Here is an 18,729-nt window from a genome sequence, read left to right on the forward strand (position 1 = left end):
TGCTGTCTCTCTGAAGCCTCTGATAACCCCTCTTGTGGATAGTCTGTGACCCTGTTTCTCTCTCTCTCTCTCTTTTTTTTTTTTTTTGGTTTTTATTTTAATCACCCAGTGCTCTCGTCAGGATAAGTGCACTCCTTAATCCCCGTCACCTATTTCACCCCCCGCCCCCACCCCCCATCTGGTAACAACCAATTTACGACCTTGTTTTTCTTAATGACCATGTGTAAGTATGAAAATTGAGAGGCACTTTTTTTTTTTTTTTTTTTTTTTTTGCATAAAACTTGCATAGCTTGGGGCACCTGGGTGGCTTAGTGGGTTAAGCTTCTGCCTTTGGCTCAGGTCCTAATCTCAGAGCCCTGAGATCCAGCCATTCATAGGGCTCTCTGCTCAGTGGGGAGCCTACTTCCCCTCTCTGTCTGCCTCTCTGCCTCCTTGTGACTCTCTCCCTGTCAAATAAATAAAATCTTAAAAAAAAAAAAAAAAAAACTTGTATAGCTTGAAGATACACAAATAAGCAGGCCTTTCAGATTAACATTTGACCATGTGCTTTAAAATTGGTATCTTTCCATTTTTGTCTTTGTTTTTCCCAGTTGCTCACTATAATTGATGGATCTGAGGAGACAGACAAGATCTTAATTACTTATTTTAGACAAAACTATGGGTGCCTACACTATGAGACCCAGAGCTGGTTACTACAAGAGATACAAACAAGATGAGTTAAGACTAGACTCTGACCTCAAGTTATTTATACTGTATAGGAGAGATAAGACAGGTATACAAATGAGGATTGTAAAAAAAAGCTTAGTAAACTAAGCATTGTAAGAGAGTTCTCAAAAACAAACTGTGGAAATTCAAAGGTACGTGAACTTAAAACCAGCTGTTGAAATTAGGTATGGCATTTGGAATGCTCCAAAACATTTCTAACTATATAAATGTTAAGTAGGTAGCATGTTTCTTTGTGTGTTTGAGGGTTGGGGGTAGAATCTACTTTATCTATTCCATTTTTATTTAAAAGTTCCTTCCCAAGTGAGGGTCACATCCTAATGGAAAGAACATGGAATTTTGTATTCCAGTCCCAGTTCTGAGCTTTCATTTGCTAGGTTTGGATAGTATTACAGTCTGGAGTGCACACACACGTACTGCAGTCATATCTGTTCCCACATTCTTTATCAGAAGGAAGTCCACTATCTTCCTCAGGGGCTTCTCTGAATTGTTCAAGAGCCCCCTGGGATATAGCTAGTGCAGAAAGAGAGGTGGTCAGTGCAGTTTCCACACCTAAAAAGGAAGAGCCCACAGTCTGCTGAAGCTTTTCAGTGCCTCATGGGGTGCTTTTGAATACTGGTCCTCACCTGGTGACCAGTAGTACCGACCCGCTGCTAAGCATGCTTCCTGGATGGAGGAGCCCAGTCTCTGCTCAGCTCAGCCAAGGTAGCCCTCTCGAAGTTTCAGGGCAGAACTCTTGCTATTGTACTCTTCTAGCTCTGCTCAGCCACTTTCCTGAAGCCAGGTGGCCTGGGAAGCTCCAGGTCAGGGTCTATCCAGATACCTCCCACTTCACAGACCCAGAAGCTCTCACTCCCCTTTCTCCCAGAATCCACCCCTAGGAATCAGGCAGGTGGCCCCTTTAACAGACTCCACATGCAAACATTCTCACTCTTACCTTCCTTTCCCCACCCAGTGAGGTTAATCACCTATCCTTCTAAGGCAGGCTTTCAGCAAGGTGGCTGGGTGGGGGTGGGGTGTTGGGTTACTTTAGCTCCAAAGGGAAGGTTCCCCAAGTGATTCACTGTACCCTCACCCACCTTTCTTGCACAATGTGGGAGTGGAGGCTCTATTTATAATAATTCAAGGGGATTACTGACATTCTCTCAGTACAGAAAAATAAATGTAATCTGTGATGGGCGTCCTGCTTCCTTAATGGTGCTTATCAGATAATGTTATTGGGAAGATACAATGAGATGGTGTCATGAAAGTTTAAAGAGCCATAGAAATGTTATAATCGTTGTTATACTGTCATTTCCTGTTTAAATCCCTTCAAAGACCACTCTTTTGGCTTAGTAGAAGTTAACTGACCCAGCTTTTCTTCCAGCCTCGTTTTGTATCGCTCCATCTCTTTCACTGTCCCCGACAGTCAAGGTTTTTCTCCCTCTCTGGACTTCGACAAATTCCAACCATGCTTTTGTAGAAAGTGGCTTTTCCTTCTCTCTACCTTACTAAAGCCTGTATCAGTATCTCCTCTTAGCAGACCTTCCCTGAAATTCTAATACAAACTAAATTGCCCATCCTGTGGGTTGAGAGAGACTGGTTCTTTTCCTTCTCAGCCCATACCTGGTGTAAAAGGTATACATGAAGTAGTGATCAGTCGTTTAATTTCTTTTCTGTACACCAGCACCAAAGCCAGTGAGCATGTCTGCTCTGTTTACCCTAAAAAGTTGAATTATTACGTTACTTGGTTCTCAGAGCCCATCCTTCTTTACTCTCTTACCCTTACAGCTGAGAATATCTGCTAACTCATAGGCAGAGTTGGAAGATAAGAAGCTAAGGTTGGTTTTCTTCCATCTTCCTGAATGGAAGTTTTGCATAGTTTTATGCTAGTAAATATCAACTGCTTTTTCAAGTCCTTGCTGTTGCTGTGTTCAGACAATGGCAGCGCAGAAGACTGTCTTTGTCAAAGAGGAATAAATCGTGTACATGTTTATCATTGAGAAGGAAGGCTCAGTGTTGTAGAGGAAATAAAAATTTGTGGTTTTCAACTTATTAGTCCGGTAACATTATTTAAACATAATAGCGACCCCTAGTGGCTAATTTGTACAACTGACCAAAATGTTGGGAACTCAGACGGACAGTCATGGTGTAATAATCAGCGAGTTACTGTTTCCTGTGGATCTAAAGTAGGTTCACACTTGAATTTAGAAGTTTTGAAGAATACTTGATTTGTGAGATCCACAGCTCTTGTTCCAGCATGTATCTTTATTTACTATTTTTTAAAATTACCTTGATTTATATGTGACTCTGTAAACAATAGAAGGAAATGGTGAAGAACTAGAGTATCCCACCATTACTTAAGGGATTTTATGTCCTATTTGGCCCTTATAAGTTGCATAGAAGTAGTTTTTACAGTTCTAATCATCTTATGGACATGATATTTTGTGTTTTTTTATCACTTGACATTGTTTCATTTTGGATGATTCACACGTCTGCTGAGTCAGCATATTTTCCATCTTTTTGTGGTGTGTAATACCTTATTATGTTGATACATGTAGGGAATTCTATCTTTGCTTTTAGTTTCTTACTATGCTAGTGAAACTGTACACATCTTATTCAAAGTGTAGAAGTCTCTATTTTCAGGCCCCAGGTATTTCCTGAGATCTGTTAAGAGTGTGAAACCCTGGCCCTAGGCATGATTCATCTTGAAGCAGCATCTTTCCTGCCCCGCATATGTTGGATGTGCTGTGCTCCCGTGTCCCCTGACCCTCCCCTCTTGTCTTTGAGGAGACCTGAGGTACACTGTTTCCTGCCCCCTTCCAAGACAAAGTGTTGCCCTGTCAAGTAAGCGAAGGTAGGAATAGACCTCCATAGTTCTTTTAATCCAACCAGGTCATAGTTTCCTCCCTCTCACCTCCAAATTTGTATTGATTTATCAGTTACTTTTGGAAAAGGAGGCAACTTATTTTGTTTTTTGAGGCAACTGATTTTAGAAGATTGGAAAATCCTGCTTATAGAGTCATAATTTATCTAAAGTAGCTAAAAACAATATTATTTCAAATTATTTTGGTCAGAATCTATTCTATGTGGTATGACCTTTGAATTAAGATCCAGTATCATTTTTATTTTCTTCTTTACACTTAACTATTTCCTTGATATTCTGTAATGAACATTTATTATTTTTATGTTTTGAAAAAGATAACTTTTCTAAATTATAGCATCCCAGTAAAGCCTATGGAAAAATATATAAAACATTAAAAGTCTCATCCCCTAGAGATAATTGCTATTAACATTTTACTATATTTGCTTCCAGTTTTTTCAGTGCACATATAAAATATTAAGTATTAAGTAAGTATTATATTTTAAAAGATAAACTCTGGTTCTTGGGGATAAAAATTTATAAAATTCATGTAAATTGGAGACTAATTATTTATATTCAAAAGGATTATCTACAAGGGGTGCCTGGCTGGTACAGTCATGTGACTCTTGATTTTAGGATCGTGAGTTCAAGTTGGATTAGAGATTACTTAAGGAAAAAAAAGGATTATCTACAATTTCATTGTTAAACTCCCCTGTTATACTTAAAGTGATTCAATTCCTAAAAATTCATTTTACTCTTTTTCTTTTCTTTTTTCTTTTCTCTCAGTTTGTTCTTTCTTTCTTTTCTTTTCTTTTCTTTCCTTTCTCTTTCTTTCTTTCCTTCTTTCCATAGCTTCTTTTGCACATTTGAGCCCAGCTTACTTTGTCAGAAATCCATGTTTCTGTGGCATTGTGCTTCGTGGGCACCTGCGGAATGCTCACTGAACAAACCTGTTAGCCACTTATTGATACTGCAAATTGACCTTCTGGTTTCAATTCTTACAAGCTACACAAGATGATTGTCATGGTTTTAGACCCAAAAGGGACCTGGTCTGCTTGGATGACTGAATTCCTGGGAGAACTGAAATAAACATAGCAGAGCATCATAGTAATGTTGCTTGGTGAATGGCCTATTGTGAGGCTTTTTTTTTTTTTTTTTGGTACCAGCTCAGTAGATCTCTTGCTAAGTGTCATCTGACTCTCAGTTCTCATCAGATGTCTGTATTTGTGTTACATTTCCTTGTGGTTTGATTTCTGATAATGCTTAGATAATCCTGAGTAGAAATATTTATTCTCTTGCATTTTTCCTCAAACAAATGTATCAACTCCCTATTCCCCTGTCACTGACCTGTCATTTCTTTGAAACAATTTTTATTCTTTAACCTATATTATTTTCTTTCTCTTAAGTAATTACATTGAAATACAAAGTAAAAATAAAAGTGAGAGGAATAGTAAAGAATACATAAACCTTTGGTGTCCATCCTTTGTGAAATTATGTTCATGCTTTCATCCTTTGGATTATTAGCTATCTTAAGGCAGAAGCTCCATGTTTCTTGGGGTGGTTTGGTCTGTCCTAGCAAATCTACTTATTTAATTTAAAAAGTAATCAGTGATGGGTAATTCATATATAGATTCACTGTGACACCCTCCCCCAAAGTAATACAAAACTAGTGTTTTAAACTTAGTGCTCTAAGTTAAACCATTTTCTCTGTGCATATTTACAGGCAAAGTAGCTCATGTGTGCTAACCTGATTTCCTTCCTGTACAGATCATCTGACAATATAAATAAAAATAGCCCCTTTCTTTTTTTTGTTTCCTAAAGTTAATTGGAATATGCTTTAAATAATTTCTCTAATGAATGGCTGAAAACTTTATTGGAGGGGCTTTTTGCAAAATCTTGTAAATTAAGGCAATTGATTTTTTTTTTTAAGAACTATTATCTAGCTGCTGACTGTAAATCTTGTAAATCCTGAATCCTGACTGTAATAATATAGTTTAGATATTCCTAAACTATATTATTAATTCTGATTGCTTCCCTCCTAACAGTCTAGGGAGACTTTTCATAACTTTTCTGGTTGAGAACCAGTGGAATTAGACAGATTTGTGTTTGAATCCTGGCTCTGCCATCCCCTGGCTCTGTGACTTTGCATAAAATAATCCATGTCTCTGATCACTTTTCTATAATAAGTTGATAGCATTACTGCTGACTTTGTAGGATTGTTGTGAGGAATAAATTATATGTGAAAAATTCTGAATGCACAGTGCCTAGCACAAAACAAACCATATATATATATATATATATATATTTTTTTTTTTTTTTTTAATTTTTAGAGGGAGCAAGCAGTGGGGGTGGGTAGTTAGAGGGAGAGGGAGAGAGAGAATCTTAAACAGACTGCATGCCCAGCATAGAGCCCAGTGTGGGGCTCAGTCTGATGACCCTGAGATCATGACCTGAGCCAAATCAAGAGTTGGACACTTAACCGACTGAGCCACTAGCTTTTGTTATTACAGACCGAGAGTTGGTAAGCTTTTTCTGCAGAGGGTGAGACATAGGTATTTTAGGCTTTGAGGACCATCAGTATCTGCCCCAGTTACTCAGTGCTACGTTGACAGTGTGAAAACATCCATAGGCGGCACAGAAACCGATGAGCATGGTATGTTCTGATAAAACGATTTATAAAAATAAAAAGACATGGGCTCTAGTTTGTTAATTCCTTTGTATACTAAGAAATGAAATGAGGTATGAAAATATTAGGAGTTCAGTATAGCTCTTCTGTGAAATGTATTATCAAAAGAATTGAGGTACAATTTACAGGGGCCCCTGGGTGGTGGAGTTGGTTGAGCACCCAACTTTTTTTTTAGAAGATTTTATTTATTTCAGACAGAGAGAGAGTGAGTGAGAGAGAGAGAGCATGAGTGGGGGGCGAAGGTGAGGAGGTTAGAGGGAGAAACAGATTCCCCCGTGAGCAAGGAGCCCAATATGGGGCCTGATCCCAGGACCCTGGGATCATGACCTGAGCCAAAGGCAGACGCTTAACCGACTGAGCCACCCAGACACCCCTGAGCACCCAACTCTTGGTTTCAGCTCAGGTCATGATCTCAGGGTTGTGGGATCAAGCCCTATGTCAGGCTCTGTGCTCTGTGGGGAGTTTACTTGAGAGGCTCTCCCCCTCTCCCTCTGCCCCTCCCACTCATGCATGCTCTCTCTCTCTCTCTCTTTCTAAAATAAATAAATCTGGGGGGAAAAAAAAAAACACCTTCGGTTTACAATCCCAGACGTTACATTTCAAAATATCAGTGTTAAAATATGTTCTGCTCAGTTAATACATTTTATATTAAAATTTTCAGCTGCCAGAAACCATAACAAAATAAACATTTCTAGATCCATAAAAGCACTTTAGTGGCGATCATCCTAAAATATATTCTTCTTGCTTTCTTAAAAACAGTATATGTAAAACAAGCTAACCGTTAAAATAAAAACTTTTAAAATTCTATCTTACGATGTTGTGGGCCAGGACTTTAGGCAGGCTCCATTGGGTGATTTTTGTGCTCTGCATGCTGCCACTTAGGGTCACTCAGCACTTTTCACCTGGTTCATGGGCCGGCCTAGAAGGTCCAAAATGGTTTCACTCATATGTCTAGTGCCTTGGCAGGGACAGGTACAGGGCTGGGCTCAGCTGGGACTGTCTCCAGGAGCTCTTATAGATGGTCTCTCTGGCATGCTAACCATTTTTAAAAGATGATATGACATTGTCATGATGAGCTCAGTTTCTGTAGTACTGTGATGCCCTTAGCCTTCATAAGGTATGTGAGACTACTGCTTATACTCCCCAGACCACTCTGCTTTCAGTCTGCTTTTTTATTTCTTGACTTTATAAACTAATTCTCACCTGCGATCTGGAGCAGTGCATTCGCTGGATAAGTGACATCTTACTGTAGTGGGCGTGTAATTTCCTATGTCTGAGATGCCTTGCTGGACACAATTAAGTGCTATTTAAGAAATTTAAAATATGCCTTAAAAAGAGAAAATCCCGCAATATGTGACAACGTGAGTAAATCTGGAGGATATGATGCTGGGTGAAATAGGCCAGTCACAGAAGAACAAATGCCGTATGATTCCACTTTTATGAGGAATCTAAAACAAACATATTCAGAGTAGAATGGTGGTTGCCAAGGAAGGAGGGGGAGCTGGGGGGAGGGAGGAAATGGGGAATTGCTACCCAGTGGGTAAAAAGTTTTAGTTATGGGGAAGTCATCAGAGAGGGAAACAAACCATGAGAGATTCTTTTTTTTTTTAAAGATTTTATTTATTTATTTGACAGACAGAGATCACAATTAGGCAGAGAGGCAGGCAGAGAGAGAGGAAGGGAAGCAGGCTTCCTGCTGAGCAGAGAGCCCGATGCGGGGCTCGATCCCAGGACCCCGGGATCATGACCTGAGTTGAAGGCAGAGGCTTTAACCCACTGAGCCACCCAGGCGCCCCCCATGAGAGATTCTTAACCATAGGAAACAAACTGAGGGTTGCTGGAGGGGAGGAGAGGGAAGGGGGATGGGAGATGGGGTAACTGGGTGATGGGCATTAAGGAGGGCACGAGATGGGATGAGCACTGGGTGCTACATACAACTGATGAATTACTGAACTCTGCATCTGAAATTAATGATGTACTATATTGTTGGCTAATGGAATTTATTAAAAAGTTTTAGTTATGCAAAGATGAATAAGTTCTAGAGATCTGTTTTACAACATCATGCTTGGAGTTTACTGTATTGTACACTTATAAATTTATTAAAAGGTGATATCTTAATGTTAAAAGGTCTTACTATAACTTTAAAAAATGTGACTTAGGAGCTCACACTATTTGAGGGGAAAAAAAAACACAGCAGTATAATACCAGAACTTACAATGTTTTTCTTCTGATTATTTTACCTGCTTCCCCCTTCTCCATCTTCCTGATAAGATAGTAAATGTTGAGAGGGCAGAGAATGGGGACTGGCCTGCTACTGGAATGGGAAGTGACTCCAGTTGAAAGAGAGGGGCCAGTAGACTTGACTTGAAGCTGTTTGCATAATAAACACCGTAGTTTTACTTAAATGACATGTTTATTTGGAATAACTTATGGTGGGGAGGCTAAAGCTCCCCAAACTATTCTTTTGTACCATTATGCAGATTAGGGGGTCATTTATACCCCCACCTCCCCCACCCCATCAATTCTTAGAATCTCTGGAATGGCCTTTTCACTTTACATTTATCTCCTTGCCATTTCTCTCCCAACACCTGTTGACAGTAACGCCTCTAAGATTTTATTTTTTAGCCTGGATGTCTTTGCATCATTTTTATGTGTGTATATGATGCTCTATAATCATTTATTCTAGGTGGGATAATAATAGCTACCTCAGGGTGTTTTGGGAATGTCATAAAGTGCTCAGAAAACTTTTTAACTGTTGTTGTCAGATAACCATATTCCAAACTTCCTTTTTTAGAAACTGATTCAGCAGTGCAGAAAGAACATAGAAACCAGACACCTGCTTCATCTGCAGCTCAAACTTCCGCTCCTTCTAAGTACCACCGAACTCGATCTGGGGGAGCCAGGGATGAACGATACCGATCAGGTGAGAAGGAACTGAAAGTTGCCAGCAGAAGAGTTTTTAGTGACTGTAGTATGAACTCTATATCTTAAAAGCTTTTTTTTTTTTTTTTTTTTAAGATTTTATTTATTTATTTGACAGAGAGAGATCACAGCAGACAGAGGCAGGCAGAGAGAGAGAGAGGGAAGCAGGCTCCCCGCCGAGCAGGGAGCCCGATGCGGGACTCGATCCCAGGACCCCGAGATCATGACCTGAGCCGAAGGCAGTGGCTTAACCCACTGAGCCACCCAGGCGCCCCTATATCTTAAAAGCTTTTAATGTTTGTTTTTTTTCCACTGAAGGGCCAGCAGGTCTCTGTTAGTTCATTCATTGGTCATTTATTAGCCCTTATGTGCCAGGTGTGGTAGATAACTCAATATTTGCTGGTGCTGCAGCAGCAAATATGACGTTTCTGCACTCAAGGGCAGAAGGGGAGCCAGACAGGTACAGAGGCAACATGAGTAAATAAATAAAGAGAGTGGGCGCTACGGTCAACATGGGATGGTACTGGGAGAGCTCAGTGGACTGTTGGAAGAGGCAGATCCTTCTGTGTTCAGAGCTGTAGATCAAGTCTTCTTACTAATGGAGCTGGAACAAAAGCTCACAGTGGAATTTCAAATTAGTAAACTCTTCAGCTTTATTTCTTCTGACCTAAGAGGTCCCCAGAAGAAGGGAAAAGGCAACACGCTATGGCTGGCAGCAGGAACATTCCCCAGCCATATCATGGCCAGGACTGATGAGCAGAGAAACAAATCTGGGACCCTCAGGAAGACCTGTGGCATAGCAAACCCATCCCGTGCCCATCTGTGGTCACTGTGCTAAGGCAGTCTCTGCAGCCCATTTACTGTCTTACCAACTAGCAGAATTAAGCCCTCAAGCTAATTGCAGTGCTCTTTTACTTCCTTCAAAATTTGGATTCCTGTACCAGCCAGTCTTTCATCTTTTCTTGAACTGGAAAGCAGATTGTAGATCACATCCTTTCAGAAACTGCATTAGAGAAATTGAGGAAAAGGACATGGTTGCAGAGGTGTGTCAGACCTTTTGTGAGCTGATCTTATTAGATACATATTTTCATACACTTAAAGGAAGGAACGAGAAGTGTTCCATCAAGAAAACAGAGATTCCACACTACACCAGAATTTTCCCTTCTACCTAACCTGGTCTTGAGCAATCGGGGAGGCTTTCTCAGAAGCACGACATCTAAATGGTGTCACAGCACACATAGTGTTAGGGACAGAGCATCAGGTAGTAGACCTCAAAGGGGTTCATTATGACCAGAATTTAGAAGGCAAGGACCCAGAAAGAAGTGGGAGAGGAGTCTAGAAAGATCACCAGGGACGAGATTCTGAGGACTCTTTTTTTTTTTTTTTTTTTAAGATTTTATTTATTTATTTGACAGAGGTCACAAGCAGGTAGAGAGGCAGGCAGAGAGGGCTGGGGGGAAGCAGATTCCCCGCTGAGCAGAGAGCCTGAAGTAGGGCTCGATCCCAGGACCCTGAGATCATGACCTGAGCCGAAGGCAGAGGCTTAACCCACTGAGCCACCCAGGCGCCCCATATCTTGAGGACTCTTGAACAGCACTAAAGGATTTGAGCAGAGCAGTGCTGTACATCTGTGTTTGCTCTAGTGGTTTGCTCCAGCTGCAGACCACATGTTCCGCCATTCCCGTGTCCCCATGCCCACCACAGCGCCAAGTATATATAAGGGCTAAATAGATATTTTGGAGAAAAGAAAGAATAAAAGTAGTTACTAGCTAAGAAATGGATTAGAGGGAGGTACAGCTGGATATAGAAAAGCCTTTCAGGAGCTCCTCTTTGTTGCCAAGACCCAAGCCCGATTTCCCAAGCACCCACTGTTACCTTTTAAGCTGGGGTCCAGGTTCAGCAGCAGTGGGTTCTGCCCAGCCCAGAAGGGTTTGGGCCTCTAAACTCTCATCCCTGGCGCTCTGGGAGTTTTGTGGATCCCCCACCCCCCGTTTTTTGGTCTGTTTTTATAGCATATAATGAAAGGATTAGTAAGAACCGAAAAGGTGATTCTCTACAAATTACGTCCAGGCTGATCACATACAGAGAAAAGCGATAGTGACCTTTAGTACAAAATTTTGACCTTCATCAACTAAAACGTTACTGTCCTCTCCAGCCCCTGTTCTTTTATAACAGTTCTTTCAGATTTATCCCAAATGTTGGAAAGTGTAGGCTATGAATCAAATACTGGTTAGTAGATGGTGGAAACTCTTAGGTACAGGGGTTTTTTGAGGGTTTAAGAGTAGGATTTTGGGGGGCGCCTGGGTGGCTCAGTTGGTTAAGCCGCTGCCTTCGGCTCAGGTCGTGATCCCAAGGTCCTGGGATCAAGTCCTGCATCGGGCTCCTTGCTCAATGGGGAGCCTGCTTCTCTCTCTGCCTCTGCCTGCCGCTCTGCCTGCCGCTCTGCCTGCTTGTGCTCTCCCTCTCTCTGAGAAATAAATAAATAAAATCTTTAAAAAAAAAAAAAGAGGATTTTGGATATTTGTCTACAGGGACTTTTTTCTTTTGAGGTAGTAGCAAGTAGGCCAGAGAGGAGGTAAAGTAGGGAAGAAAAGGTGATTTAAAAACCCTGAATGGGGGCGCCTGGGTGGCTCAGCGGGTTAAAGCCTCTGCCTTCGGCTCAGGTCATGATCTCAGGGTCCTGGGATCAAGCCCCACATCGGGCTCTCTGCTTAGCAGGGAACCTGCTTCCTCCTCTCTCTCTGCCTGCCTCTCTGCCTACTTGTGATCTCTGTCTGTCAAATAAATAAATAAAATCTTTAAACAAACAAACCATGTAGATACTGAAAGCTATGAGAATACTGTAGTACCGTTGTGAGGGAGCACATGAAAGAAGGGGCATGCAAGCATGGATTTTGGGTGAAAATCACATTTTTCAGTATATTAGGAATTACTTAGCCAAATTGCAAAGGTATATACTCAAGAAATTGTGGCTTCTGTGAAAAAGAAGAAATCAACAGTCGCAGCAGCAGTAGAGCAAATAAATGGTAGAAATTGTTGGAAATTGAACTTCTCTTTGCCACTCCATCCTTAGGAAGTGTTACATTTACCTGTCACTTGTGACAGTGGTGTGAGAACATAGGGTGCGTTTTGTAAAAGTCACAAACATTCAGAATAAACTGGTGGGTACACAGAAAGGATTTAATGATGTTAGTGAGTGTAGCTGAAAATTCCTTTATTATTTGGTGGAGGCTTATTAATACCTATGACATTTCAACTAATCATAATCAAATCTAAGTAGACTTAGTATTTCTTGTTTCAGACATGGTGTAAAGAGCTTATATTTATTCAGAGTTAAATCTGACCTGATGCTGTTCTTTACACTTAGCCAAGAGGTTCTGACATTTCAAATACACTTACTAATACCTTTTTCTGCACGTCGAGGCACGATACACCTTTCTACACATGTGTTAAGGTCACAAGTGTAGAAAACAAACTATTGGTGCCTTAGATGGAAAGTGATCTTATGGTAAGTCGTTCTGACAGCTCTTTTAAAGTTAAATTTTTGAGCAATTAGCTACCTCAAACAAAACAACAAAAACAAAAAAGGACTTTTGAAGTGTTTGTATCACCTTTTCAACTCAAACAGTAGTGATGGAAAATGATAACCAGCTCTCACATGCTTTTGGCAGAGATATCCAAAGTCAGCTGTTTGGGGACTGATATTCGGAATTGCCTTTTTTTTTTAAATCAAAGATCGGGATGAATTGTATGCTGGTGAATGAATCAAATCCAATTAGGAGAGCTGCCTGTTTTGTTGTTGTTGTTGTTGTTTTTAAAGATTTTATTTATTTATTTGTCAGAGAGAGGGAGAGAGAGCGAGCACAGGCAGACAGAATGGCAGGCAGAGGCAGAGGGAGAAGCAGGCTCCCTGCCGAGCAAGGAGCCCGATGTGGGACTCGATCCCAGGACGCTGGGATCATGACCTGAGCCGAAGGCAGCTGCTTAACCAACTGAGCCACCCAGGCGTCCCTGTTGTTGTTTTTTTTTTTAATCAATAAGAAGCTTTACTAATATAGTAACTGTGAACATCTCCTTTTGACATTGATGTATGCACCAGGGCTTATCATGTTAGAATATAGATGGATGGTTTGATTTGTTCTGTGGTCTCATGCTAGAATCCTTACGGTAGAGAAGAATGTGCTAAGTGTTAATTATCCAAATGTTATGGCCCTTGTAAAGTTTGATTATTATGAATAATTCCCTCGTTTTAGCAAGTTTGCTATTACGTGTTACGTATCTCATGCAAAAATACTTCCGGAAATGTAGTATTTTTAATTAATAACTGGAAGCATTTGATTTGCTGTTGTTGAGGAAGTACTATTTCTCAGTATAAGCAGTTAAACATTTGTTTTTCACGACAGCTAAGAACCGTAATTTCATCTAATATAACAAGGACACTTTTCACATTTTAACATGTCTGAAATCAAGATATGTTTTATATAGGATGGCATCATAGATTCAATAAAATATGGTAATCTTGATTCAACTAAGTAAACCACTGCCACACTAAAGTAGTAAAACAAATATAAATGCAGTATAACATTTCAGAGCCATAAGTACATTAAGTACGTTGGTACTGTGGTCTTAAAGGTGACAGCACAACATTTTGGCAATATTTTAAAACTTTAAATATTCATACATTTTTTTTACCCAGAAGTTCCGCTTCTAGGAATTTATTTTATACAAATACCTATGTATGTGCACAAAAATATATATGCAAATATCATTGTTGTACTATCATTCATAATAATACGGTGGTTAAGTAAGTTATCACAGGGGCGCCTGGGTGGCTCAGTGGGTTAAGTCTCTGCCTTCAGCTCAGGTCATGATCTCAGGGTCCTGGGATTGAGCCCTGCATTGGGCTCTCTGCTCAGCAGGGAGCCTGCTTCCCCCTCTCTCTCTGCCTGCCTCTCTGCCTACTTGTGATCTTTCTCTCTGTCAAATAAATAAATAAAATCTTTAAAAAAAAATAAGTTATCACAGATCCACACAATGGAATTGTGTGAAAGTTGATTTTCAGATTCTGTGAAGGTTCATAGAAAAGCAGAGGTAGATTTTTTTTTGCATAACACAGAGAGATGTACTGTATGTGTGTGTATATATATGTATTGTATATATATTTATTTTATATATACGTATTTTAAGATTTACTTATTCATTTGTGTGTGAGAGAGAGAGGCAGGATTAGTTCTGAGAAGTGCTGGATCTGGGGCACATTTTCACTTCAGCATTATATATGCTTACATTTTTTTTTTTTAAAGATTTTATTTATTTATTTGACAGAGACAGAGGGGGAGGTGAAGTAGGGTTAGCAGCAGAGGGAGAGGGAGAAGCAGGCTCTCTGTTGAGCAGGGAGCCCAATGCAGGATTTGATTCCTGGCCTCTGGGATCATGACCTGAGCCGAAGGCAGATGCTTAACTGACTGAGCCACTTAGGCGCACCTGCTTGCATCTTTTTCCAATATGTATATTAATTATTTTCTAGTTTTTCTTATTGTGGTAAAATACAAAATACGTATAACATAAAATGTATTTATGGTATTTTTAAACAAAAAAAGAGCAGATAGTTTCTTTCCTTTCTTTTATTGAGATATAATTGACAGGTCAGGTATACAATGATTCAGTATTGTAAAATGATCAGCATAGTAAGTCTAGTTAACATCCACACCACACATAGTTACAAGAAATTTTTTTTCTTGGGGTGAAGACTCAAGATTTGTTCTCTTAGGGGCACCTGGGTGGCTCAGTTGTTTAAGCATCTGATTCTTGATTTTGACTCAGGTCATCATCTCAGGGTTGTGGGACTGAGCCCTGCGTTGGGCTCTGTGCTCAGTGGGGAGTCTGCATGAGATTCTCTCTCCTTCTGCCCCTCTCCTTGCTCTCTCCCCCTAAATAAATAAATAAATGAATGAAATCTTTAAAAAAAAAAAAAAGACTTTTTCTCTTAGCAACTTTCAGATGTATGATATAGTATCACTAACTGTAGCCACCATGCTGTACATTGCATCCCCATGACTTAATTATTTCATAACTGGGAGCACCTGGGTGGCTCAGTGGGTTAAGCCTCTGCCTTCAGCTCAGGTCATGATCTCAGGATCCTGGGATCAAGCCCTGCATCATTGGGCTCTCTGCTCAGCAGGGAGCCTGCTTCCTCCTCTCTCTCTGCCTGCCTCTCTGCCTACTTGTGATCTCTCTCTGTCAAATAAATAAATAAAATCTTTAAAAAAAAAATTCAAGGGACGCCTGGGTGGCTCAGTTGGTTAAGCAGCTGCCTTCGGCTCAGGTCATGATCCCAGTGTCCTGGGATCGAGTCCCACATCGGGCTCCTTGCTCAGCAGGGAGTCTGCTTCTCCCTCTGCCTCTGCCTGCCATTCTGTCTGCCTGTGCTTGCTCTCTCTCCCTCTCTCTCTCTCTCTGACAAATAAATAAATAAAATCTTTAAAAAAAAATTCAAAAAAAATTATTTCATAACTGGAAGTTTGTAAAAAATAGTTTTAAAAATGATAGCCCCAGGGGCACCTGGGTGGCTCAGTGGCTTAAAGCCTCTGCCTTCGGCTCAGGTCATGATCTCAGGGTCCTGGGATCGAGCCCCAAGTCGGGCTCTCTGCTCAGCGGGGAGCCTGCTTCCTTTCCTCTCTCTCTGCCTGCCTCTCTGCCTACTTGTGATTTCTGTCTGTCAAATAAATAAATAAATAAAATCTTTAAAAAAAAATGATAGGCCTGGATAAATGATATAAAGCCTTAAATCAATTACTGTTGTTAATGATTTTTACTCTAAGTATGGATTCTTCTGACTTAATACCGGGAGCTAAATGGAACAATAACTCCCTCTGTCACCCTAATTGAGAACTTTCTCTGTCCAAATCTGATGTCTGACATGGTGGCGTTTGCTAAGGTAGCTGCCACGGATACACCAGGATCATTTTATATTAGCAGGCTTCCTCGTGCCAAGGAAAGTAAATTGAGTTTATTTCAGTTCAGTAAGAATTTATTATAGACCTCCTAGGAGTTGAGCACAATATAGATGCTAGAGAAACAGAGGCAGAAATACAAGAATCTTTTCTTAAATGTAGGAATCCTTTATACAAGGTAGAAGCAGCAGAGATGAGGGGGTAACAGGGAAGGAGCCTGGGAACTGGGCACTGTTGAGGGCAGGCTTCATGAGGTTTTGAAGGATGAGTGGCTGTTTGCTTTATGGGTATTCCAGGCTGAAGACTGTCTACATAGGGGCATTTAAATTCAAATTAAATTAATATTTCACTCTCTATCCCCGCTAGCACACAGCATGGTGCCAAAATTAACGTGATATCCAGAACTTAATAGTCGCCTCCTCTGCCATAATTAAAAATGTTAAAATGGTTCGTACTTTAGAAATTGGTAAAAATGGCATGACTGCTTGATGGCTTGCAGGTAGCTCTTAACTGTACTTCTCTATTTGCTGACTCCGCCTACACATGCATCTGTCTGCCTTTCAATCTGTCTGTTATCTACCTGCTTGTCTATCTGTCCATCTCTCTATCCATCCATCCATCCTAACAGGTAAGGGCACTTAGTGTCTGTTCTGCTCCATAGATGTACTTAAGCCCATCCATGGCACTTACACATCGTGTCTAAGCCACTTCATAAAAACAAGCCAAAAATGGGAGCAGCTACTTTAAAACTGTAAAGTAACATTTTTCACTTATCTCTGGGGGAAAGATGGAAAAAATGCTTCAGTGTTGTCCGTAGATGTAGGGAAATGGACACTCACATTCATACCTTGTGGGTAGAAGTGTTACTAATGAGATTGGACTTTTAAAATAGGTTTATTGACCCTTTGTGTTTCTTCTATAAGCTACCTCTCCAGTGCGTAAGCCTATTTTATTAAGGTTGAGCTGTTCCATCTTTTAAAAAATTTATTTGTGGGGCGCCTGGGTGGCTCAGTAGGTTAAGCCTCTGCCTTTGGTTCAGGTCATGATCTCAGGGTCCTGGGATCGAGCCCTGCATCAGGCTCTCTGCTCAGTGGGGAGCCTTCTTCCCCCTCTCTCTCTGCCTGCCTCTCTGCCTACTTGTGATCTCTCTCTCTCTCTCTGTCAAATAAATAAATAAAATCTTTAAAAAAATTTATTTGCGTGGTGCCTGGGTGGCTCAGTTGGTTAAGCGGCTGCCTTCACCTCAGGTCGTGGTTCCAGGGTCCTGGGATCGAGCCCCGCATTGGGCTCCCTGCTTAGCAGAGAGCCTGCTTCTCTCTCTTCCTCTTCCTGCCGCTCTGCTTACTTGTGCTCTCTCTGTGTCAAATAAATAAATAAAATCTTAAAAAAGAATAAAAATTAAAAAATTTATTTGCAAGAATTTTTTTTTAATCCTGGGGCACCTGGGTGGCTCAGATGGTTAAGCATCTGCCTTTGGCTCAGATCGTAATCCCCTGATTCTGGAATCAAGTCCCTGGCAGGGAGCCTGCTTCTGCCTGCCGCTCTGCTTACTTGTGCTCTCTCTCTATCTCTCTGTCAAATGAATAAATAAAATCTTAAAAAAAAATTTTTTTTTTAATCCTAATGACGCTAACATTTAAATTGTACTAGACGTATTTTAGTATATGTGCTGCTGAAGTGAGCACTAAATTGTACTAGACATATTAATGCAAGTAGACAAGAGAAATCAACTAGAGGTATAAGAATTATAAAAGAAAAAGGAAAACTGTATTTGCACTTGATATGATATCTATTTAGAAAACCAAGAGAGTCCGAGGCAAAATTAATCTAATGAAATAATTCAGTCAGATAGCAAGATATGGAATTAGTACAGCAATCAGTAGCCTTCATATATGCAACCAATAACTAGTTAAAAGATATAATGGTAGAGGGGCGCCTGGGTGGCTCAGTGGGTTAAAGCCTCTGCCTTCGGCTCAGGTCATGGTCTCAGGGTCCTGGGATCGAGCCCCGCGTCGGGCTCTCTGCTCGGCGGGGAGCCTGCTTCCTCCTCTCTCTGCCTGCCTCTCTGCCTACTTGTGATCTCTGTCTGTCAAATAAATAAATAAAATCTTTAAAAAAAAAAAAAAGATAATGATAGAGCATACTTCATTTACAGAAACAATAGAAAAGATAAGACCTATTTAGGAAAAACATAAGAAATGTGTAAAGCTTTTATGAAGGAAACTTTAAAACACCCTGAAAGACACAAATAGACATGGTAAATGGAAAAGGCATCCCTTGTTCTTTGATAGGGTAATTCAGCGTACAAAGATGGCAGGACTCTCTAAATTAGTTTATAAATTTAATCCAGGTTTTTTTTTTTTTTTTTAGGAGCTCTTTGGACTTTCTTTTATTATGCTAAAATAGTGGTGCTTTTAGGATTTACATTATTGTACTCTCCAATACAAAGTATGGGGCATGTTAAAGTATACAGTACACCATTTTCATACATGCACAACATTGGTGGATGAAAAATGTCTCTTAGCAGTAATACTGGATTGTAGCCTCTGGTTTTACCAGCTGCATACTCTAGGACTATTATATAAATAAAAATCTCTCTTGTG

At 40.4% G+C, this 18,729-nt stretch overlaps 1 protein-coding gene across 3 annotated transcripts in view; it reads left to right on the top strand.

Moving 5' to 3' along the window:
• The window catches only part of LOC111157785 (disco interacting protein 2 homolog B), a 228,291-nt gene that overhangs the window by 123,636 nt on the left and 85,926 nt on the right, over positions 1–18,729 (top strand). For all 3 annotated transcript variants that reach the window (XM_022519419.1, XM_022519420.1, XM_022519421.1), the window contains one exon: positions 9,046–9,174. In XM_022519419.1, the coding sequence (XP_022375127.1) occupies positions 9,046–9,174 (129 nt within the window). The remainder of the gene's footprint in view (positions 1–9,045; positions 9,175–18,729) is intronic.

This window comes from Enhydra lutris, unplaced genomic scaffold, assembly GCF_002288905.1.
Source record: "Enhydra lutris kenyoni isolate GAN:26980312 unplaced genomic scaffold, ASM228890v2 scaffoldscaffold56, whole genome shotgun sequence".
NCBI lineage: Eukaryota > Metazoa > Chordata > Mammalia > Carnivora > Mustelidae > Enhydra > Enhydra lutris.